The sequence below is a fragment of the Marmota monax genome, unplaced genomic scaffold (genome assembly GCF_021218885.2).
Source record: "Marmota monax isolate L192 unplaced genomic scaffold, Marmota_monax_Labrador192_F-V1.1 WCK01_AAM20220418_F8-fsc00252, whole genome shotgun sequence".
NCBI classification, from domain to species: domain Eukaryota; kingdom Metazoa; phylum Chordata; class Mammalia; order Rodentia; family Sciuridae; genus Marmota; species Marmota monax.
The window spans coordinates 798,859-823,880 of record NW_026692478.1 but is presented as its reverse complement, the minus strand read 5'-3'; the positions used below and the strand labels follow the sequence as shown (position 1 = coordinate 823,880).

At 44.8% G+C, this 25,022-nt stretch overlaps 1 protein-coding gene and 1 pseudogene across 6 annotated transcripts in view; both read right to left on the bottom strand.

The window, feature by feature from the left end:
- Positions 1-11,170, bottom strand: part of Ank1 (ankyrin 1) — a 202,792-nt gene extending 191,622 nt beyond the window's left edge. For all 6 annotated transcript variants that reach the window (XM_058578907.1, XM_058578908.1, XM_058578911.1 and 3 more), the window contains exon 1: positions 10,875-11,170. In XM_058578907.1, coding sequence (XP_058434890.1) covers positions 10,875-11,006 — 132 coding nt within the window. In that variant the 5' untranslated portion in view covers positions 11,007-11,170. The remainder of the gene's footprint in view (positions 1-10,874) is intronic.
- A 6,765-nt stretch (positions 11,171-17,935) lies between these two features.
- On the bottom strand, positions 17,936-18,051 carry LOC124091877 (U2 spliceosomal RNA; annotated as a pseudogene).
- Between the last annotated feature and the right edge of the window lie 6,971 nt (positions 18,052-25,022).

Genomic DNA, 25,022 nt, shown 5'->3' with positions numbered 1-25,022 from the left:
ACATGGCTGTGCTATGCAAGGCATCACAGGCTAAAGAAGCTGTAGAAGAGGCCTTCCTGTTCACTAGCACCCTGAAACCTAAGATCAGTGGGAATATTTCTCATTTCCAGTGTTTACAATGGTAGAAATCAACGTGGTTCTTTCCAATGACACTGAAGTGGATTTGCCAAATCTCTATACCAAAGGAGAATTCACTATCTCTACAAATTCACTGCCACTCCACAGATAACGATAAATTTCAGACTTTGAAACTTTTCTGACTTGGTCTGTTTCCAATTCTTTGCTTTAATTGGAGTTTTAGATCAGGTTCACATTTCTCCAGAGTCTTTCTTAATTCATTTAAGAAACTCATACTACCAACCTTGGAATCAACCTTGGTGGAACTCCCTATTTTAAATTATATCAAGGTGAAAATTTAGTCTAGAGGCACTAGACTTTCACCTTTGAAGTTTTATTCAGGGTTAAAGAAGAAAATTCCAGTGGTCACATTTTTTTTAAAAGATCTTCATTATAAATAAAGAATAATAAATAACCATTCAAAGTTCTGGTGCAGACATGCAGTTCCCATCCCTCTCCACATGTCCATAGTCTGTTAATACTCTTTCTTTTCTTGTCTTGAGTTTTATTGGTTGCCCCAGGGGTTGGAGGTGAGCATGAGTAGAAACCACGGCATTGGAGCCAGGCAGTCACTCCTCCCCATAACCCTGAATGGTCATGGGGCAGGTGGTATTCTCTCCAATTTACACCTGGCAAAAGTGAGACTTGTCCAAACTTACTAACTAGTGAAAACCTGACTCCATCTAATTCCCACATCTCTTCATTACGGCTTCATTACAGTCAAAGAGGACCTCCTGACACAAACTAAAATCTTTCTGATTTTCTACTTACCTTGCACATGAACATACTAGAATAATATGGGCAATGAGGTAGCCTTACCTCATCGAGAACTTGGGAGGCAATGTTTAAATTGATTTCTGATGGAGAAGTTGGCATTAGTGTTGGAGACCAAAGATTCAGCATGCAGAGAGATCTGAAGGCAAGGGAAAATACAAATTCCCAAAGTACTAAAGAAGTTCTGAGTACACCCCAGTGCAAGATATGGGGAGGAAAGTATGGAAATGTGTAAGGCAAGTATGGGGTCCCTGAAGCTCAGATAACAAGTGTGGACTTTATTATAAGAGCAATTAGGAAGCCACTGAAAGACTTAATGGAGTATCAAGATCTGATTTGCATTTTTGGAAGATCACCCTGGCTGCAGAGTGGACTATTAGGCCCAACACACGTTTTCAAGTTGGTTTACAATAGACAGCTTCACATGCCAAGACCCAACTGCCCAGACTCTTTGAGACCATGGTCCAGCTCCACTTTGAGCCAGGACATTCTGTTACCTACTTGGCTCTAGTCCACATCACCTTGGAATTCTTAATTTGGGGTGTGATGTCATCTATAAATTTCAGCTTTCATCTCCAGAAGACACAGGCTGAGAAAGCCTGGCTCTCCTCTGACAAGAAGGGCATCCTCTGTTTGTTTCTGTTTTTTTTCTGTATATCAATAACATGCTGATTGTTTTTAAATTTCTCGTGAATACAGAAAAAATGAACTTAAAATAAAATTTAACCACCCCAAAACACACACATAAAGGTAACCACTGTGAACATTATATGAAAAGAATTCCTTAAATTGGTTACATGTCACTTAGCCACTCTCACCCTTAGTTTTCCTGATATTTTCAGCTTATATGATTCATACAAATTTGCATTATTCCAATTTAAAGTCAATATCACATTAGAAGCATATTCCTATTTTTTTTAATCAAAAACATGTTAAGAATGTAGAGTCGGGTGTGGTGGTACACAACTGTAGTCCCAGCTACTCAGGAGGGAGGCTGAGGCAGGAGGATTGCTTGAGTTTAGGAGCTCAAGGCCAGTCTGCACAATAAAGCAAGACCCTGTCTCTTTAAAAAACATGGTTAATAGTGAATGCACAGCGTGTCACCACATGCATGGTGCTGGTGTCAGCTCCTTCTCTCCTTCTTTAAGAGTAAACTGGTCTTGTCCTCTCCAGCCCTCCGCAAGCTGGGTAGTTTTGCTCCTTAAAGGTCTGAACGTCCACCAGTCAGAGTCCTCAGTTGTTGCATGTGCAACTTTGTTCCTGTGTTGTGTGCATGTGCCATATTTAAAGCAAACACTCAGAATGTCTGCTTTCCAGGGTCTTGTTAGAAACGGCAGAATGGAACGGACTGCCTCCTTTCCATCGCAAGACTAAGAGGTTCTCTCTCTACCCTCCGTATTTAAGAATGTTTTCCATGAGCTCTCTCCCTCTATCAGTCGAGAGCCCTAGCAAGCTAGCTAACAATAGATTCCAAAAATAAGGCTCATCCCAACCTGTTCCCTTTCCTCTTTTCTAGCTAAATACCCAAACATCAAGTCAGAAATGAGTCTCTGTTGACACTGAATATCTCCCCCCCCCTCACAAACACACAACCTACTTACATATATAAATGTATATGCAAATTTGTTAACATATGTCAAAGGAAACTTCGGCATCATCCTAGACTACTCCTGCACACCCACTCCGTTACTCACACAGGCGACTCTCTCTACCACCCAACTGTTTCTTCAGTTTGTCACTGGCTCTCTACCCCCACTCGCCACCCCAGCTCAGGCCAGCCTGAGAGATTATGCCTCAGCATTCCCTGCGCCCTGTTTCCCACAGTGTCCTGCAACCCCACCACATTTCTGCTCCAAATCAGAGTAAACTTCTAGACCTCGGGGACTCCTCTGCCTTCCTTGCCTCGACTCCCTCTCCACCCTGTTCCCTCAGCCTGACATCCTGGCTACTGCCACTGGACCCACATTCCAGACCACCTCCTCCTCCAGACCTCGATTTCTCACCTCCACACATGCTACTCCCTCAGCTGAATGGCCCTGTCCCCACTTACCTGTATATCCCCCTAACAACCCACAAAGACCCAGCCCAGCCACCACCTCCTCCATCCCAGGAAGCCTCTCAACCTCCCCCCCCCCCAGCCCTAGTCCTGATTACTCTCCTGGGACAGCCCAAAAGTGAACTGTTTACTTGCCCCCTCTTCTGGGGAATTGGGTAAAGAATAAATGTAAGTCTCCTGCTCTCTTACTTCTTTCCTTCATCTCCTGGTTCCCATCCCTTAGTCCAACCACATTCCATTAACTTGTTAACAAGATTGGTCTATACAGGCTCCACTGTAGGGAGTTTGCTAGAAGCACAGGTACCTGGCCTCACCCCATCCACAGGTGTGAAGTAGACCAGCTGTACAATTAGGAAATTCTCTCTCCGTAAAGTGTTGTGATTCTTACAAAGTGGAAAGGCCCCAGGTAACATTTCTTTCTTCTCTCTTTTTCTGTAGTCCTCACCTCATGGATCTGGGGCTGCCCCTTCACTCAAAATTAGTTTTAAGAGCCATGGCTATGGCAAGCCCATCACCAAGGGCCTCCTTTCCTTTCCCACAATGCTTCCTCACTCTCCCTGACCTCTTTCAATTCTGGTGCAAAGCTGCTCTGTGCCTTCTAATTGCACTTATATTTTTATTTTGGCAGTGCTAGGGATTGAACACAGCATTTTGTGCATGGTAGATGAGTACTCTACCACCGAGATACATCCCAACCCTGTGCCTTCCCATCTCTCATGCCTGTTTTCTCCCTGGATGTACTCCTTGTCTTGGGCACTTAGAAACTACTCAGAGCTTTTGACTTCAAGGGGTGAGCCATGAAACCTTGGGGATCCAAGAGACAGGACCAGAGTTGGGCCTTGCTCAGCTTCTACCCACCTGTCCTTATCATACCCAACACCCAGTCCAGCTTCTAGCCAGTGCTTGAAGTCCACTGCCAGGACTCAAATGTCCAGGATTCATCTGTGTATCCCATGTAAAAATCAAAAGTCCCATATAATAATAAAAAAAATCATTGATGATAGCAGCAATGTTGTTGCTCTGTATTTACATGCATATTAAGTGATTATATAGAGAAGATGTCAATTATTTGGTAGACAGAGAAATCTCTGAAACAGACAGTTAAGGGGAAATAACTATTTTGTGAGACATACCAGCCAGAAAGAAAGCAGATGATCCCTAGGATTTGGTTTTCATCTGTTCTTTCCTGTTGCCTCTCAGGCTAACCTGGATACCCAGACAAGGTCTTTTGCCATCGAACAGGCTGCTCCTGAATCATCTGGTGCAGCTTTTGGACACCAGTTTTCTAGCTGCAATCAGAGGTGAATGGTTCTGTGCTAAGCCTTGAATCCTCTGTTTTCCCACTAATTTTAAGCCCTTCATTTCAAAAAAGAAAACCTATCTTTGGTTTTGACTCTCCTTTCAATGCATGGTATAGCTTTGAACATCCTAGAGGTACAACCAATGACTAGGAAGATAGCCTTGTGCAGTGGTCTGAGAAAAATATTTGGAGACAAGCGAATCTGGGTTTGAGCCCCAGCATTTGGATGACCAAACTAGTGAAGGACACAGTAAAATATCACAGGTAGAACAGGTACATTCAATGTTCATCAAGGGAGTCCGATGAACAAAGAGGGTTGCTTTCGTAGCTGTCATTGTCAATGATGTTCCTAGATAGAGGAGAAAGCAATTGCAAATCTGTTATCACCTTAGCAAAAGCACAGAAAAATCCTTTTTGAGGTGAAGCATCCAGTCACCTTGAAAGTGTATGAAACAAAAAAAAAAAATTAAAATAATCGCTTGGCCATTGAATCTACTTTAAGTTTTGAGCATCAATAGTGCAAGTTTTCCTTTCTTGGAGAATATGAGCTCTGTATCCTAAGATTCGTAGAGTCTCCCTCAGAAAGGTCTTGTACACCCATAATACCACATGTTTCATTCTCTGGGATATTGCCCATCCCATATTTATTGGCCATGGTCCCTAAGTGATAGTATTGTCAGAAAAATTGGTAACCACTTTATGATTCTCCTTTGATATACAGCTACAAATATTATGAGGGACTTTAATAAAGCTCAAAAATATCCAAGCAGATCTCAAAGTCATAGACTGGACCCACAAAAATGACTTGAATAGGTCTGTGATAATAAATCTTGTCCAAATAGGAACTTCATTTCTTTTCTGAAAATGAAATGAAGGTATGATTCAAAGTGTCCTTTTCTCATTTACCCCACTGAAATAATAATGCACTGTCCTTCCCAGATGAACACTGGGATCTCTCACTGCCAGTGGAAGGTTAGCCATGAGCTCAGGCATAGGATTTATCAGAAAGAATAATTTAATTAACAAGCATCATACCAGTTAGTTTTCCATCATTATAATAAATACCTGAGATAATCAACTTATAAAGAGAAAAAGGTTTATTTTGGCTCACGGTTTTGGAGGTTTCAGTCCATAATCAGTTGGCCCATTGCTTTGGGCCTGTAGTGAGGCAGCACACCATGGCAGGGAGCACATGGGGGAGCAAAACCACTCTCACTTCATGGCTGGGACACAAATCAGAGGAGAACAAAAGGGCCAGGTAAAGAATCCCCTGGATATGTTCCAGTGACCTGAAGACCTCTCCCTAGGCTCCACCTCTTAAAGGCTCCATGACCTCCCATATCCTAGAGAACCAAACTTTCAATACATGGGCCTTTGGGGGACATTTCAAATCTAAAACTATAGGAATCATCATGTCATTAACTATAACTCCTATTATGTATAATATTATGTGTTAATTAAAAGAAAAATAAAATTAAAAGTCTTTTCATATTGAGAGGACAAAAGCAGAACTAGTAAGCAGCCTTTTCTGGAGTGAGCAAGAGAAACAAAGAGGCCCTGGGGCTGGCTTGTGATCTTTTTCCTAGGGAGGCTGCTCACTCCAGGCTTTGAATATTGGCTTCTGACCCACCTGGCATACTGTGAAGAGCAAATAAAGTGCAAACCTTATAGTGCTTGATATACCTGAGGGTGTAACAGTTTCTCTGCCCACAAGATCTGGTCTAGTTTATGGTTGGGAAGTGACAGGAGCTCTCAGGGAACAGAGCCCACCTCTGCTACCTCTGCAACAGGGAAGGTGAAGCTGCCTTGGCAAATGGACATAAAGAAGGCTGGGAAAATCCCCACATCTTCAGCCATTACCAGCACCTACCAAAGATTGAGAGAGGCAAGGACTTTTTTTTGAGGCTCCCCATGTCAGGTTACCAAAGCTGTGGTTTGCTATAAAGACTTGTAACTAATAAATTAATGTTTTTAACAATTCACAAACAGTACCACACAATTATGCAATTAAAAAGCCAAACAAAGATTTCACTTATTCATACCATTTTATACTGTAACATACAGTATAAAATGAAATGGTTTAGCAACAAGACCCAAATTTAAAGATGTGATGATCATCATTCTCCTTCAATCTTGTCGTTAACTCTAGGATTGAATTTATAAATCCATTTGTAGATAGCAGAAGTTTGAATTTGAGGTCCTTTGTAAACAGGAGTCATGTTCAACATGAGTCCTATTTAACTTTCTATCCCCCTCCCTCTTCCCACTATTTGCTCCTCATCCCCTAACTCAAAGCCCTAGCCATTATTACCCCAAGTTCAGGCAGGTACCCCCAAATCTCCCCTGATTCAATGAAAGATATCTCAGAGGAGGACAGCCCAGAAGCAGGTCCTCCTCTGCTGTGGGAGGAAAAAGGCTGAGGGCTCCCTAGTGTGTGCTGCATAGACTGGAAGGACTGACGGAGCTGCCTGTGCAGCAAAGTGGCGCAGGCCAGGTTCCACTCTTGGGTTCTGTTTTTCCCTTTTGCTTCCTGTACCTTTCATCCAGCCCTACTTGTAAGGCTTTGGTTCCATGGGGTCCTGTGCAAACACTGTTGTTGTTCCAAATGGCTAAAACCGTTTGACATTTTAGTGCAGCAGAAACCCTGTAAGGAACTAACTACATGCTCAGTGGTGGAATGCACTGCACCAAAAGATTAGATAGTTCCACAGGCTGCCTGCAGATCGCTATTGCTTTGCAAATGATTAGAAAAAGAAACAAATACCAGGCTTGCTTCAGTTGCCCCCAAAAGATGGTCAAAAAGTATATTGTTCACCCAAACACATGTCTGAGACCAAACCAATATCTAGACAGGCAGAAATAAATATTATATTAGTTCACTCATTCAACCGTTCGTTCCACAAACATCCATTATAGGTCCCATGTGTGTCAATTCCTGAGCTAGGTGTTGGGGACACATCTGTGAATAAAAATACAGCCTTTCCCTTCATCAGCATCAGAGGATGAGAGAGGTGGGCAGAACAAGGGACAAGCAGAGAGCTAAATAGATGTTATCCGGGGGCACATACAGGTTTTGAGGTAGTAAGCTTAGTGTAATGCTGTAGGTAAGGCTGAAATGTCAGCCCTCTTTTTTTCTGTGTCTTTGCTTCTTTATCCACTGCTCTTTCCTTAATTTTTGCCCCTCATCCATCCTCTGTCTCACTTTTTTTCCAACCTGCCTGTCCTCCTTTCCTCCTAACCTTAAGCCCTCGGTAAAGATAAAAACCACACACATTACACAGTCCTAGAAAGCTGTCCTTACTGCAAATGCGTGCTTTACACATGCTTTGGGATTTATTTCTTGCCATTGCAACCATCAGAAGCAGGGAGACTTATCAGTGAATGTCATAAATGCTGGGCTTTATCTTTTTCAAAATCTGCAGCTACAAACAGCAAGCTCCTGATGAGGATGTGTGCTACACAAACAGAAAACTGAATGAAGCCCCATAACAATGCAGGTAGTTTTCAAGCTCCAGAGTTTTAGCTCAATTCCCTGTGTTGAGGTGGTTTCTATCTGTGTCAGTCAGTGCGTCACAACATCAGCCTCCTCCATCCCCCGATGCACAGCACCCCTTAGCAAGCGCCTTCCCACACAACATCATCAACTGTAAAAATTGCAGCCACTGTTGAAGTTACAACCACAATTATTTCTACAAACGGGAGGGATGCGGTTCTGCTCAGTCAGCCCAGGTTAAGTAGGTTACCCATGGGATAAACACCTTTCCTTCTAGTAAATTCAGAATGCCCTTGGCTCAGCTATACATTCACGTAAATTGCCAATTCACTGGAATAAAATGTTCGTTTACATGTAGGAAATTCTTTCTTCACGCTGATACAAGAAAGATGGTTCCATAGCTACCCTGTTGTCTGTGTGATCAACTGGAAAGTCCTCAGCTGCTTGATTTTAATATAGTTTGCCTTGAAAAATTACTTCACTAGTAACAAATGGATCTTTGTTAGACTTCACCTTACATGAACCTTCAAGTTAGTGCCCAGCCCTCTGCTTAACCAGCACCTTCATGAACTTTCTCTAAATGCTCCCTATAGGCTAAGAGTGTAGCTCAGTGGTGGAGTGCTTGCTTAACATGCACAAGGCTCTGAGTTCCAACCCTAGCACTGAAAAAAAAAAAAAAAAAAACCTAAATAAATAAATGCTCCTTTCTGCGCTGCTCTACCTCCTTCACTTTTCCCTTGAGGGCCTTCCACCTTCTTATGATTTATATTTTGCTCTAAACTTTAACTCTATTATTTTACATCGTTATCAAGACCACCCCCAATGACTTAGAGACTCACAATCATGAAATACAAATGAAGCGTCTCTAGACTCTAACCCATATTGAGTCCCCCCACACTCAAAGAATCAGTCCTAAGAGGTTATGTTATTATCATCACTTTGGATTAAGATTTCCTTATATTGTATTAATTATAGCATCCAAGATACTACATAAAATAATGAAAATCGGTATGGAAGATTTTTGAATGCTTACAATGCAGTATGCTGGGACCAGCTGGTAGGACAAAATAACACAATTTGGGGGGGGGAAGGGGGATATATTATTATCTCACACTAAAAATGGAAATAAAGTTTATTACAATGTAAAGATTAAGATACAGGAAGTAAAAAGAATATTGAAATGACCACTTTTATGTGTGTTATATGCAGTCAGAATTCAGAGTAATATTAAAGGGAGTTTCATAGAATAAAAGGGAAATTTAAAAAGAGAGTTCTGATTTGATTATTGCTCAAAAACTTATTTACAGTATCAGGAGCACCAAGAAGGAAGCTCAAGAGCAAGAAGTGGGATAAAAACATTGAGTGAACAGTTTTGGAGAGGATTGCCTTGGCTTCAAAAGCAAAAGGCAGGAATGGAAATATAGAGCACTCCTTCCTAACGAGAAGTTTACACTGTTGCCAAGAAAGTGGGTGAACACTCTGCACATATAACCAGACTTCCCCCTGCCTGACTCACAGGATGGGCCCTGGTATTTTAGACCCTAGCAGGGGGACCTGAAGGGATTCTCTAAGTGGCACCAACCCAAACTCTGATTCACTGTTGGTTTGGGGAAGGCCTCTTTTCAGTCTTGTTAAAGGGGTGGTACCTTGATGAAACTACTATTTACACACAAGATAGCAATCTCTGAGGAAAGGAGGGCTACTATCTTCTGGGGGGGAGGGGTGGAATAGGAAAGCCTAAAGTGTTCATTACTTCTATTAAAATCAGAGAACATCTCTACCCCTAGAGACTCATCTCTAGGAAACAGCCAGATGTCAGTCTTGCTGACCTCCTAGTAAAGGGGTATGACCCACAGACAGCCTGTTCCCCACATTATTAACTGAAGGCTCCAAATTTCTTTCTCAAAATGAGTCAATCTCAAAGGGGGAAAAAATGTTTCCTTTGCAACCAATGCCAGTGCCTCTAATCTGGAGCCCGAAGGGGACCAGTAACTGGGCCAGGAGACTTGCAGGCCAGGCCCCACACCAACTTCTCCAGGTCAAAATAGCACTCAGAAGCTGGAGCCCAGTTCTACTTTTGACTCCCAGGATTATATCCGTGTAATCCTGGCCTGTGAGTCTCTATGGCTTTAGCCCAAAGCTCTACGCTGCCTCTTGCTGGAGCCAGCTGCCTGTTCACAGTTCCTCTCCGTCACAAAGGTGTTTGCAACTAAAGGGTGTTTCTAAGGTGGTTCTAAAGATGCCTTGACTGGGAAAGGAGACCCCAGACCCAAAAAGGAAGGGCTGAAAAGAGCAACCTTTTAAAAAGGGGTTTGGGTCATTGAGGGGTATAACTTGTCTCAACACCCCTCCACAAAAAAGCTGCCTGATGCTCACCCATTGTCAGAAGCACTCTCTGACCAGGCCTTTGGGCCAAGCTGGACAGCACCTGTACCTGGTTTCCAAAGGAGTTTCCCCTCCCTACGATCAGTGCTCATCCTGAGTGATCCTAACATAAGATGTTGCCAGTGTCTAGGGTGGGGGGCATGTTCCTTTCTGCCCCCAGACCCAGAGGGTCAGGAAAGGGGATTCCTGGACTTGAGAAGGGTCAGAGAAGGGCTGGAGCCCCGTTCCTTTAGAAAGACCTGGGAAGGATGCTTTCCACACCAAAGAGTGGGTCACCGGGGGAGGAGCTGGGCAGAGCTGCTTTCAGGAGCCTGAGCCGCGTCTACTCAAACCAGCTCTCACAGAAAGCTAGGAGGGGCGGCGTGCCTGAGCAGAGCAGCCCACTACCCCAACTGGCGGCGAAGAAGCCAGAAAAGTTCGTCCTGGAGCTGTGCGGGCCTGCCCGCATCTGTCCAAGGTGCTGAAAGGACTCCGCGGGCGGCGGCGGGCCAGCCTTTGCGCGCCCTCAGCCTACTGCCCGCCCGCTCTGCCCTTCCAGCCTCCTCCTACTCTGTCCTCTTCCCCGCCGCACAGAAACCTCTTTGCCTCTACCGCTCCCGCCGGAGCCCTTCACTCTCGGGTAGCATCAACTCCACTGGCCCCGGCGCCCCGAGCCCTCATCTTGTCCGCGGGTCTGCCGAGCCCCTTCCTCCTGCAGCCACTTCCAGGGCGCCTCTGCTGCTGAGCTTTCGCCGCCGCCCCCCTCTTACCTTCTTCTTTCGGTCACGGGAGCGGTTCCTCCGCTTCCTGTTGGATTCCTCCTTCTCCTTCTCCTTCTGCTCCTGGAGGGCCTGCGCCTCGATGTCTTTGATTTTCTTCAGCTGTTTGGCCGCTTGAGCCATGATGGGTCACGGCGATCCGGTCCCCGCCTCCCGGACCCCTCACACTTGGCGATCCAGGTGGACACCCTCCCAGGAAGGGAGGATAAAAAGAGTCTCTCTGCTCCGCAGAGGGGAAGCTTCTTTACCAGCCGCGGGAAGGCTGCGGCGGGGTGGCCGGGGAAGGCGACTGCGAGACGCGCGGAGGGCGAGGCGCGCCGCGGCTACCCGGCGGCCCCCGGATGGCGCCTGCAGCCGCGGCCGGAGCTGCTCGCGGCGCCCGGGACGGGCTCTGGGCACGGCCCCGCCGCCTCTCTCCCTCCCTTCGTCCTCCCTCCCTCTCCTGCGGCGGCGGCGGCGGCGGCGGCGCGGGGGGCGGGGGCGGGGAGGCGGCTCGTACTGCGGCGAGCGGCGAGCGGGTCGGGGAGGGGGCGGACTCCAGCAGTTAACGCAGGAGGGCGCGGGGGTAGCTCGCTGCCCCGGGGCCCGGCCGGCCCGACGAGGCTCGGCGCGCTCTGCGCCCGCGCTGGTGCATTGCGAGCGGCGGGCTGCCGGCTGGCGGGCCAGCCGGGCTTCCACCACTGCAGTGCCACCGCCGCCAGACGCACGGGCCCCCGCGCCGTCGGGTCGCGGGAACAAAGCCGGCCGCTCTACACGGAGCTACGCGGGCACCGCGGCGGACCTTGCTGCGGGCCGCAAAGCTTAGCTGGGGGCCGAGGGGAGGCTTCGGCGGGCGGCCGGCCCAGCGCTCAGGCGACCCTGCGGACCAGTGCACCTGGCGGTGGCTGCGAAAGCCCAGCATCGCGGGCTCTGAGGCTCGGCGGGTGGTGAGGTGGGGGCGAGGCGGGGGCGGGGGACGGGCCTCCAGGGCAGCAGAGCCACAGCTGGGGGCCCGGGACGCGCCCACGCCAGCCTCCGCCGCGGTCTCTCAGAGGGCGCCCTCGGGGTGGGGGGCGTGTGCTTTCAAGACTCCCTGGGGAAGAGCGGGTTGCCCCCGGTCGCTAGCTTAAAGCTTGATTTGCCCCTTCCAAACCATGTGGGCCTTTTCATTTGCATATTTACCAATTATAGGTAGAAAAAATATTCAGCATCAAGTGAGTCCTTTTCCTTTGCGTTCTCCTTTGACGGGAGTGGAACTAGGTCTCTGCACCAGGGACCGCCCACCCCTCCATTACCAACACTGTCACACACACCCTCACTAGAAAATGCGGGCGACTGGTGTACAGCTATAAAAAGCCATACCTGGCCGTTTGGGTCCTGGAGCCGCCAACCCAGACTACAGGAAGAAGTGGCCTTAATCTCATCTCACCACTCCATCACGTGTCAGGTGAGAAACTGAGGCCCGGACTAGACCGTTGCAGCTTTGGTCTGGTATGGCTCCAGACCTGCCCCTTCTAAAAGGGACGCAACTCTCCTTTTACATAGTGCTAAAGAAGGAGTTGGGTAAAGCAATATGTAAGACTTGATGAAAAGTTATGAAATAATCAGCTTCCTTCTGCTCCCCTCCCAACTGAGGGTTGTTGCGGACATTTAAGCAGCCACAGATGAGAGCCTAGAAAGTAGTCTGTTCCACTATGGGGAAACGATGCTCATGAGCTGTGGACTGCTACTCCCCGACCTTAGACTATGCAAACTTGGGGAGTGGCTGGATTCTGCGTGTAGTGCCTCTTGCCCACATCCTCTACTGTCTCTATGCTTTTCCTCTCCTGGAACCTTACATCCCACATCTCTCTTTATGGCCCTTCCATCCACCTGTCCATCTAGAATCCCCACCACTAATCATGTGCAAATAATTAAGGTACTGACTGAAACCCTGGTTTGAACACTGTCATTTCCATGGGCTGGGATAACTGGGTTCACAAACACCAATCCCATGTGTCGTTTAAATTTTCAAGTAATTACATTTTTAAAAAATTTAAACACACTGGTAAGGTTAATTTTAATAATGTATTTAATATATCTGAAATATTATCATTTCAATAGCAATCAATATAAAATCATTGAGGCATTTTATATTCTTTTACTAAGTCTTCAGAATTCAGTCTGTGCTTTACACTTACAGCATATCTAAATTTATTTATTTATTTATTCAAAGAGAGAGAGAGTTCCAATATTTATTTTTCAGTTTTTGGCGGACACAACATCCTTGTTTGTATGTGGTGCTGCTGAGGATCGAACCCAGGCCGCAGGCACGACAGGCGAGCGCGCTACAGCTTGAGCCAAATCCCCAGCCTCCGCATATCTAAATTTAAACAAGGGATATTTTCATGGCTTTACAGCCACATGTGATCAGTGGTTATTGTATTGGACAGCATAGCTCTAGACTGTCTCCCCAGGCCAGCTCCCCCATGACCTTGACTGTAATCAGCCTGCCCACAATTTCAAATTTTATCTCCAGCACAGACCTTTTCCAGAAGCGCCAGACCAATGTACCCTTTGCCCTTCAATCTCCTAACAATCTCCTGTATCACCTCTTGCCACCCACTAATTTATTCTCCATACTGTGGTCATGATAATCTTTCCATGACATAGATCTGATTATTGTCATTTTCAGCTTACACCCTTCTTTTTTAATACAAAGAACTGAGTGGTTCCCACCCACTCCTCTACTCAGATCTGCCCGGTACCTTTACTCCAGCTGCGGCAGTCTCTGAAGGTGTTTATGCCATCTTCCACAAGGCTGATGTTACTGCATCCCCCTGCCCAAACTGCACTGTCCCCCCAACTACCACCTTTCCCTCCACCCACCCCATCTAGCTAATTCCAGTGCACTTATCTAATTTTGCAACAGTTTCAATTGCCCCCCCAAATCCCTCAGATAAATCCTACTGTCTGATTACAACACAATATGTGGCTCCTTCATCACACTTGCTTTAAGTAACATATTACATCAGTTAATTGGGTTGGTGCACGTCTCCCCACTAGACTTTAAGCTCCTGTAAAAGAAGGCAATGTCTGGTTTTGCTCACCATTGCATCTTCAGAACCCTGGACAGTGCCTGACACAAATCAAATGTACTATATACTGGCTTAAGGAATAAAGTAAAAATAGCCCCACTTCCATTACACCAAGAATTATCACCATTTTGCAGATGGGAAAATTAGGTACAGAGAGGAAAAATGACTTGCTTGGGGTCTCACAGTTAGTATATAGTGGAGCTGAAACTTGAAGCCTAGCAATCTGACAGCATAGTCCATAATCTTCACCATCCCACTGCACTAACCCACTTGATTTCCTTATATGTAAACAAAGATATTGCTAATGTCTCTCTCAAAGTACTATCTGGAGAACCAGAGGAGGGAATGAATGTGAAATGATTCACTAAAAGATGAAGTGCTCTTCTGAGCTTCAGTTTATTAATGTGTGGAGTGGAGGGGCCAGATCAGTTGGCGTCTAAGTCCTCTTTCAGCTCCAGGATAGAGGCCCTGGCCCTGGATTTTCAAAAATCCCAGAAGGAGCTGGGTTTGGTGGTGCACCCCTGTAATCCCAATGGCTCAGGAGGCAGAGGCAGGAAAATTGCAAGTTCAAAGCCAGCCTTAGAAATTTAGTGAAGCCCTAAGCAACTTATCAAGATCCGGTCTCAAATAAAAACTAAAAAGGGCTGGGCATATGGCTCAGTTGTTAAGCATTCCTGGGTTCAATCCTTGGTACAAAAAAATAAAAATCCCACTATGGGCAAGATCTCATCTTATTTTCCATGTCCAGGATCCACTCTTAAGGCAGTTTCCCTGGGTCATATTATATATTAGGCTGAGAAAATGGGAATGTCCCAGATGAAGCCATGTGCTGCCACAGACTGATCTGGACCCTAGAGGGTGTGACCAGAAGATGGAAGTTGCTCTCTTGAATTCCTACAGAAATGAGAAATAAGGCAAGCTCAGCACCACAGTAGATGGAGGGGCTGCCTTGCTCCTGGTTGGGGGACTAACAAGATAACCTTTATATCCTCTCCCAACTGCAATAGATTAGTGGCACCATACTGACCTGACAATTTACTATGCCCTAGGTACTGCTAATCATTCACTAAATATTTGTTTCTCATTAAAAAAAAAAAAGCAGTCCTTGCCTCTGTTCTCCATATGAGGAAGCTGAGTGTGTTTACCTGACTTCCTTGAGGTCACACTCCACTGAGGCAGAGTAGAAATTCAGGCCCAAGCCGGCTAATGCAAAGGCCTGCTGAGAAAACTCATCTTCTGAAATGTAGAAGCAATATTAATTACCTGAGCTAGACTCACAAAATAATATCCCCAGGGAGGCAACCAAAGGTCCAACTAATTCTTCTGAAATTGTAGACATAAAACCCACACAATGTGAAGATTGTGGTCACCAGAGGGTTACCTCTTCCTCTACAGTCACATTTGTCAACAAGGTGTCCTGGCTGGGATCCAATGAGGGTATTCATTCTCTGGCTCTTCCCACCATCCCTAAGGAGCCACAGTGTCCTGCATGCACCCACAATATGTGACACTAACTCCTGGGCAGGGGTGACCACTCACTCAGATGTACAGGAAGTGGTGTGCAAAGTGAGAGACAGCCAACCCCTCAAAGCCCCTCTTCTTTCTCCACAGAGATGATTATTAGGCAAATTCTGTGTTTCAATGGGGCCTTTTAATTTACTTGGTTAATAAAAAAGGGAAACCCGTCTCTTATATTTTTGCTTTCTTCCCTAAGATTTCTAAGTGGCTACCAAACCTCATTCTGTAAGTTTGTGGTTTATGCAACTAGAATGATTTTTGTTTTTAAAAGAAACATTATTAATAATTAATAAGGCTTCCCAAGATAAAAGCTGCCTCCTCAACTAGATAATATAAATAGCTAACATAATGTGTGTGTGCCAAATATTCTAAGCAAGTTTAACCCTAATAAAACTTCATTATCATCACCATTTTACAGATGAAGAAACTAAGGCACAGAGGGGATGAATAACTAGTAAGTCCACAAGAGCTAGGACTTGAAATAAAATGGTTAGTATTTAGAGTCTGCACTTTTACTGCTATGTCAGAACTAACATCCTAAATTGAGGTTGGGCCTAGACTCTTCCGCTCTGCATCCTTTACTCTCTTTTTAGGGAAAAAGTACCTAGGGCTAGGGATTTGCTCAGTGGTAAAGTGCTTGCCCAATATGTAGGAGGCCCTGAGTTCAATTCCTGGCACTGCTCCCAGCCCACCAAAAAAAGGACACAAGTACATCCATCATCCCTGAACCCTCTGGAGGCAGAGGCTGCAGCCTACTAACTTTGGGTCGGTATTAGTATGTTTTCCTTGCTATAGCAAAATAACTTAAGCTTGGTACTTACAAAGAGATTTATTTAATTCATATTTTAAAAAGCCAGGATTGGGCTGGGGTTGTGGCTCAGTGGTAGAGCACTTGCCTTGCATGTGCGAGGCCCAGGGTTCGATCCTCAGCACCACATAAAAATAAATAAATAAAATGAAGGTATTATATCCAACTACAACTGAAAAATAAATATTAAAAAAAGCCAAGATTAAGTGACCCCCATCAGTTCAGCCCCTGGCTGGGTCACAACATGGCAGATGGCATCATGGTGGGAGCAAATGCCACAGGGAAAATCACCTGGCAGGACGGGAAATCAGAGATCAGATAGGGGCCAGGCTCATTCATTTTAGTCTTACTCTCAAGAGCACTAACCAAGTTCTCATGAGAACTATATTAATCCCTTCCCAGGGCAATGCTCCCAATGACCTAATTTCTTTACACTAAACCCTATCTCTTAAAGGTCTGGTTTCCTCTTAATACCTCCACATGGGGGACCGAGCTTCCGATGTATGAACCTTTGGGGACACACCTGACTATATCCAAACTATAATAGGTTTCAGCTATCTAACCCAGTTCTATACCTTGTGGATGTTCAGGTCAAGTCCCAGCTAAGAGGGGTCAGCAGGAGGCACACATGTAGAGGGTGACACAGCAGGACAAATGGAAAAATCAGAATCAAAATCAAAAGAAATTACCTTGCCATTTGCCACCAATGGGAGGGTTCATGTGCTCACTCTGGTTTTCTCAGACCAAGTCACACCTGAGCAGCCTGCCCCAGAGGGTGTGCACACTTGCCCTGATCTGCCCTCCAGCACGGCACAGACATTACATAAACCCTTCTTCAGTGTGATAGCCCTTCAAATATTTGAGGAGCGCTTTCACTCTCTGTATGCTTGTCCAAAGTAATGTCAGGAGTTCATAGCAAAGGTGAATATTGAGCTCAAAGATTTCTAATTTCCCGTCCAAGGTTTACAAATGAAGGCAATATACCTTTTTAATAATTGCATTTTCCAGGGTGGAATTTGAAGAGATCAAAAAATATATAAGCTAAAGTGTTCAGAGAAAACGGAAAAATAGGAAGATGTTATACATTTTTTACATCCTAGAAAATTCTGGAATAAAATTTATTTATTCATTCAGCTTCAGCTGGGCCCTCAGAGCCTGTAGGTAATCGTGCTTGTTACTCTCTGCAATTCTAACCCTCACACCTAGCCCCTCCTCTTTCCTCTGTCACCCTTCCTGAGGACCTTGTCTTTCATTTCATAGAAAAAATAAAAGCCTCCAAAAGGAATGTCTTCAGCCTCCTCCCTATTCCCACCATCCCCTGTCATGGCTTTTCCTTTGGTTTATCCTCTGGACCTCAGGTCCTCTCATCTCCTTGGAGAACAGGGGAATCAAGGTCTAGGGGTGTAGCTCAGAGATAGAGTGCTTGCCTAGCATGTACAAGGTCCTGGGTCCCATCCCCAGCATAGAAAAAAAAAAGCCACCAGTGAGCTGTCCATCTGCTCAGCACATCTCCCCTGTATTCCTTGCCACCAACTCCCTCTCTTCCTGTAACTTTCCACAAGTCATAATCACCCTTCTCTGCCCTCTAGAAAGAGTAGTCAAGATTTTCCCCTCCCAACTCCTCACTCTGCCACAATCTGAATTTTGGCACCACCTCTAAAAACCTACAGACATGTTTCTGTCTGGAATGTAACTCCCTGGAGCATTTGGATAGAGGCTGTAGCAGATATTAAATGGATAAGGACAGATACTACACTTGATCTTGGTCAAAAGGCCAAGAAACGATTCTCTCTGGGGCATTTGGACTGGTGGACTATTTTCTTCTTGGTTTCCTCTAACTCTTGAGTCATCTTTTTAGAACTCACAAATGAAAACTGCCCTTGGCCCTTCTTCAGTTTATTATGCCTCCCTCCACAATCTTAGCCTTGGCTTCAACCTACATTCCCAGATCTGTAACTCCAGCTTTGACCTCTCTCCTAAAACCAAGACAAGGAGTAAACCCAAGGCCTCCTAGATAGCAGCATTGGAAGTCACATCCACCAGTGTCCCCTGTTGATCTCAGTACTCAGTCACCATCACCTACTCCCCCACCCAATCAAAAACCCAGGGTCCATGGAGCTTCTCCCCTGCTTTCCTTTACACCCCTCCATCGCTTGATTCCAGAGTCTTTCTCCAAAACTAGTTCTCAAATTTGTAGGGGCTTTCATCCATGACATGCCAAAATTTTGTCATCAGACAGAGGCCCTGACCATTTAACATGCACAAATATTTTCACCTACTGGGTTTCTAAACACTTTATGAAGTAGATTTCTCAGCTCCTCTCAGGTGCATAACTCTTGTTCCTTTCAGAATATGAGGGAGGAAGCTCATACAGTGTGTGCAGGGCCAGTTCACTCTTCATGAGATTATTACTTGCTTAGTTCAGGGTCAGAGAGCTCCCTCCCTTCCTTCCTTCAAATAAAATACTTGAATTTTGCAATAAAATTTTTAAAAAGTGTCCTAGAGTGATCTGGATTGAGATTCCCCCCATAGGTTTGGTATCCACAGGTTTTGTGTTAATATTCCATTTTTGCTGTAGCAGTAGATGTCCATATGTGGGATTTGGGGACCAACCCTTACCTGTTTATTCTTGGGGCCTGGTCATTAGGTTGGGTTTTTGTCTCTTCTTGTTTTTGTATTAAAGTGTAGCTAAAAAAATAATAATAATTTGTTTGTGCTCTCAATCACCCAGGTATCTTAATAAAGTATAGATTCTGAATCAATAGAGACAGATGGATTACAACAATGGTCCATATTCTCTGTCCCTACCTATAAACAATTTACTTTTAATAAATTTAATTTATTTATTTGGTGCTAAAGATTGAACCCAGGGCCTCACACATGCTAAGTATGCTCTGTATCACTGAGCTACAACCCCTTCTCTTCCCAGGTGCACAATTTAAATATGTGCACATCTAGATCATATTGCCTAGCTCAGGGTCAGCATTTCTGGGACCTCAGCATGCTTCTCTTACCTCCCCACTGTCAATGACCCTTCCTAAAAGGCAAGCACTATTCTGACTGCTATCACCTTAGATTAACTTTGCCTTTGCTTAAACTTCATGTACCTGAACTCATTTGATATATGTACTCTATGGTATAAGACTTCTTTGTTATGTCTCTAAAATTCACCCATATTGTCGCATATGTCAGCACTTGTTTTTCTATTACTCTGTAGTTTCTCATAACAGGACTGCACAATTTATTTACCCATTTTCATGTTGATGGACATTTGTGTCATTTCCATCTGAGGCTACTAGAAATAAAGTAGTTAATGCTTGTATAGGTATATTTCTTTGATAGAAGCACTCATTTCACTATGGAGTGAAATGGCTGTGTCGTAGGATTACATGTGTTTTGCTTTGCAGATTTTGCCCAGCACTTATACAAAATAGTTATGTCAATTTAGACTCCCACCAGCAATGTAATAGAATCTTGTCCTACATCATTGACAGCACTTGGTATTATCTTTTTATTTGTTTAGCTTTTCTCATAAGTGAGAAGTGCTATTCTATTGGGGTTTTAGTTTGCATTTTAGTTGAAAATATTTGTGAACATTAAATTAAAGAAGTTGAACAACTTTTATGTGTTTATTGGCCATTTAAATATTACTCTTTCATGAAGTCACTGTGTAAGTCTTTTGCTCTTGATTTAGTCAGGTTGATGATTGTTGAGGATAGGAAAAACTCAAAGAGTTTTCCCTACTCTCACCACTAAACATAACTTGAACAAAATACTTCCCCTTTGGTTATCAATCATTTCTCTAGTAATTCATTTCAATTCTGACATTATCTACCCAGAGATGGCATCACATCGCACAGGTTGAAGATTCAGTTCCACAACACTGCCCCTCAAAATAGGATGTCATTTGAAAGTCTCAAGTTATAACCTGTACTTCCAACTGGCTGGTGATAAATTGGCCATTTCTATAACCCTTCCCTTAGGTTCAATTAATTTGCTAGAGTGGCTCATAGAATTCAGGGAAGCACTTTACTTCCATTTATCCATTTATTATAAAGGATCTTACAAAGGACACAGATGAAGAGATGCACTGGGCAAAGTTGGCTGCAAGGGCTGTGAGACATTTCTGTGCTCTCCAGACTCACCACCCTCCAAGTTACCTCCATGTGTCCAGTTCTCTGGAATCTCTGAACCCTGCCATTTTGGTTTTTATGGAGGATTCATTTAGGAATTGAATGTGTTCCTAGTCCCTTCGTGATCGATGGTCATTCGGCTACCTTGTCACGGGGGCCGGGGGCTGTAGAGACACAGAATCAACACACACAGACTCCGGGAGCTGGTGAGAGAACTGGCTGGAGAGCTGCCTCAGGTCATCGTCCAGTAGCTCAGTTTATTTTTGGAATGCACACAACGGTTATAGGGTTTGAGTGGGGCATGCCTGTCAATCATACATAAGCAAGACAATATCCATAAGCCAGTCATCTTCTGCCTAATGTAACCGCACTGTGAGGAAACTCTAAATATTGCTGTCCTGGCAGAAAGCAATCTGGAAGAGTTTTTAGCCCTGAGTCAAGGGTTTCATGCCCTGAAGCCCCTGACTCTCAGTTTCTTGACCCGGCAGTTTGGCAATGCTAACCATAAGTGCTAGGATATGGTTTCACCCCATCCTGCAGGCGCTCCTGTCAGGCCTGAAGGAAGGTGGATATTTCAGGCACTTCCAAGCTGCTAGTAGCTGCTAGCTGAGACTGAAAGTTATTCCAACAAGGAATCATGGATGACATTGTTGGAGCAATTCAATTTTTAGCCCTTCTCCCCTCCCTGGAGGTTGGGGGCTCAGACTGAAAGTTCTAATGGTCCAGTTGCATAATTGGTTTCCCTGGTAACCACCCCATTCTGAGGCTCTCCAAGAGTCCATCAAGAGTTGCTTCATTAAAACAAAAGATGCTCTTAGTCTCTACGGAAATTCCATGGAATTCAGGATCAGGAATCAAAGGCCATATATTAAAACAACAAAAATTTATTGCTTCTTTCTATAAAGGTGTTAGGAGCTCTGTGCCAGGAACTGGGGGAGAGACAAAGTATAGATTTCTTACTATTACACAGTGGTATTGTGAAGCATGCACCTCCTCTTTCTCACCTAACTCCAGCTTCATCCCAGAAGCTCCTGAGGAAACAGTATGGTATCGTTCCTACCCATGCTGCATCTGCCCAGACAACACACATGTGGCCATGCACTGGAACCATCATTGCATGTCTAAATCTCTCCTTCCAAACCCAGAGCCTGTGCTGTGTATCAAAGCTGGGAGCCCTGACTCTCCCCCTGACATAGCTCTGCAACCTGCCCCTGCTCTCTCCCTCTCCTGCCGCTGACCTTGCTCTAGCCCTGGACAGTTGTCCTCTGTGCCATGGCAAGCTCCCTGTCTCCCATGAGCAGCCTCCACAGCACTACCAGCCCTTACAGATCTCGTGTACTCGGGCTGCCCAGCGAACTACCACAGACGGAAGTGGGGGGTGGCAAACGACAGATGCACATTATCTGTGGTCTCACAGTCATGGGAGTGGAAGACTAAAATCAAGGTGCGGTAAGGTGGGTTTCTTCGGAGGGATGTGAGGAAGCATCAATGTCCAGCTTTGCTCCTAGCTGCCTGCGGGTCAGGTATTCCTCTGCTTCACATCAACTTTCCTCTGTGCACGTATGTCCTTCTGTCTGAATCCCTTCCTCCTTTTATTTTATTCTTTTTCAGTGCTGGAGATAATTCCTCCTTTTTTTTATTTGTTCTAATTAGTTACACATAACAGTAAACTGCAATTCTGACACATAATACATAAATGGAGTATAACTTCTCATTTGTTGGGTTGTACATGATGTAAAGTTACACAGGTCATGTAATCATATATGCACATAGGGTAATAATGCCAGATTACTATCATTATTATTTTATTATCATTCCTACCCCCATGTCCCTCCCCTCCCTTCACTCCTCTCTATCTAAGCAGAAGTACCTCTATTCTTCCCTAGCCCCACCCCCTTATTATAAATTAGCATCCTCATATCAGAGAAAACATTCAACCTTTAGTTTGGGGGATTGGCTTATTTTGTTTAGCATGATATTCTCCAGCTCCGTCCATTTACTGGCAAATGCCATAATTTCATTCTCCTTTAAGGATGAGTAATAATTCACTGTGTATATATACCACATTTTCTTTATCCATTCATCTGTTAAAGGGCACCTAGGTTGGTTCCATGGCTTAGCTATTATGAATTGAGCTGCTATAAACAGTGTCTGTGTCACTGTTGTATACTGATTTTAAGTCTTTGGGGTATAAACTGAGGAGCGGGATAGTGGGGTCTGATAATGGTTCCATTCCAAGTTTTCTGAGGAATCTCCATATTGCTTTCCAGAGTGGTTGCACCAATTTGCTGTTCCACCAGCAACTTATGAGTGTACCTTTGCCAATGACATGATGCTATATTTAGAAGATACAAAAAATTCCACCAGAAACGGTCTAGAACTAACAAATGAATTCAGCAAAGTAGCAGGATATAAAATTAACACCCATAAATCAAATGAGTTCCTATATATCAGTGATGAATCCACTGAAAGAGAAATTAGGAAAACTACCCCATTCACAGTAGCCTAAAAAAGTCAAATATTTGGGAATCAATCTAACAAAAGTAGAAATAGCTCTACAACGAAAACTACAAAACACTAAAGAAAGAAATTGAAAAAGACCTCAGAAGATGGAAAGATCTCCCATGCTTTTGGATAGGTGGAATTAACATTGTCAAAATGGGCATACTACCAAAAGTGTTATACAGATTTAATGCAATTCCTATTAAAATCCCAATGACATTCCTCATAGAAATAGAAAAAGCAATTAAGAAATTCATTTGGAAAAATAATTCCTTTTTTTTTTTTAAGAATACTAGTCATAATGGAGTAGGGTCCATGTTAGTGACCTCATTTTAATTTGATCATTAGCAAAGACTCTTTCAAATAATATAGTTGTATAATATACACGGTCCAAGGTCACATTCTCAGTATGGGGTTGGGGAGGGGAGGTTAGGATAGTAACATCTTCTGGGGACACAATTCAATCCAGACCATTCACTTCTCTCTTTTATTGTAAGAGCCTTTGGTAGCCAGCTTTCTACCACTTGATAAATGAAGTAGAAGTCCTTAGGGTGACTTCCAAGGTTCCCCATGGCCTGGCCTCTGGCTTCCAGGTCAGTGTCTCACATTCCCTCACTCCAACCCTGGCAGGAAAACTGTCCCCAAACCTCACAGCTACTGTCAACAGTTCAAAGTACTGGATTTGCACTTGGTTCCTGTTGCCTGGACACCACTGCCTGGCCCTTTTCCGGCTCCCTCCCTGGACTGTATTTCTACTCACCTGTCAAGGCAGAGAGAATCCATCAGGTTTATGCATAGTATTGTTAGGACTTTTTGTTGTTGTTTGTCTGTTTGTTTTGGTACAGGGGGATTGAACCCAGGGCCACTTAACCCCTAAACCACACCATCCAGCCCATTTTACATTTTATTTAGAAACAGGATATTGCTGAGTTGCTTAAAGTCTTGCTAAGTTACTGAGGCTGACTTTGAACTTGAGCTCCTCCTGCCTCAGCCCCCCAAGCCTCTACCACCAAGCCTGGCCATTGTTAAAACTTCTATCACAAAATTCAGTGGTGACCCTGGCCACCTCCCTCCATCTCTCAGCCACTCCAGGTTCAGTTCAAGTGTACCTTCACCCATGCCCACTTGCCCACAAAGCATTCAGAGACCACCTATGACTACCACAGGTGTCTCTCTGTGCTTGGAACTCTGTGCTCATTGCCTCATTGAGTTGTTGCATGCATCCAGAGTTACAGGAAACTACAGAACAGAGCACAGTTAAGTGATCAGATTCAATGTCACCCCAAGTGAGACTAGACTCTGATAGTTTGTGTCACTACAAATCCTTATGCATATAATTGAAGCATTCCAAGACGGCTTATGGGGACATGGAAGTTCAAGGTGGGATGAGGGAGATACATCAGCTGGAGAGCTGAGCAGAGCAGACATGTGGCTCAGAGGACCAGACGAGGTGCAATCATCAGAACTGAGCCAAGCTGCTAGATGGAAGGGAGGAGGATAAGGGCTGAGGATCAGGCTGCGGACACTGCAGTGTACTCATCTCCATATCCCGGCACACCTGGGACAGGGATGGGCACAGGTTATTTGTCAATAAGGGTCTGAAGAACAGAGAGGAATGAGGGAGTGAGGGAGGCAAGAAGGAATGGAGCGAAAGGCCCTTTGTGGCCTTAAGTCACCTAGTTGATCTCCTGACTCAGTAGGACTCCACCCTCTTTTAAAACCCTTGTGGTTTTCTAACACTCCTGACCCAGGCTTGGGCCTTAGTCACCTCCAATTCCTGCCTCCATTCTCTAGTGACCTTCCTCTAACCAGGTCTTCACTCCATTGCTCCTCTTGGTCCTGTTCAACTTGGCCTATTAGCAGCATCAGGCAATGCCATTTGCTCTCACATCTTCATACAGGGCTCTGTGGATCCAGGATCATGAAGCCTGGTGTTCTTCTGGCCTTTTCTGGCTGCTCCTTCTCACCCCCTGCCTTTGAATATTAAGTGCAGGAGGCACAGCATCTCTGGACCCACACCGCCACTCCTGGGCTCTTGTCACTCTTGTGGGTTTGAACACAACCATCTTACAGAGCCCAACCACTGGATACCACCTCTCCAGAAAGATTTGTTACAAGCTTC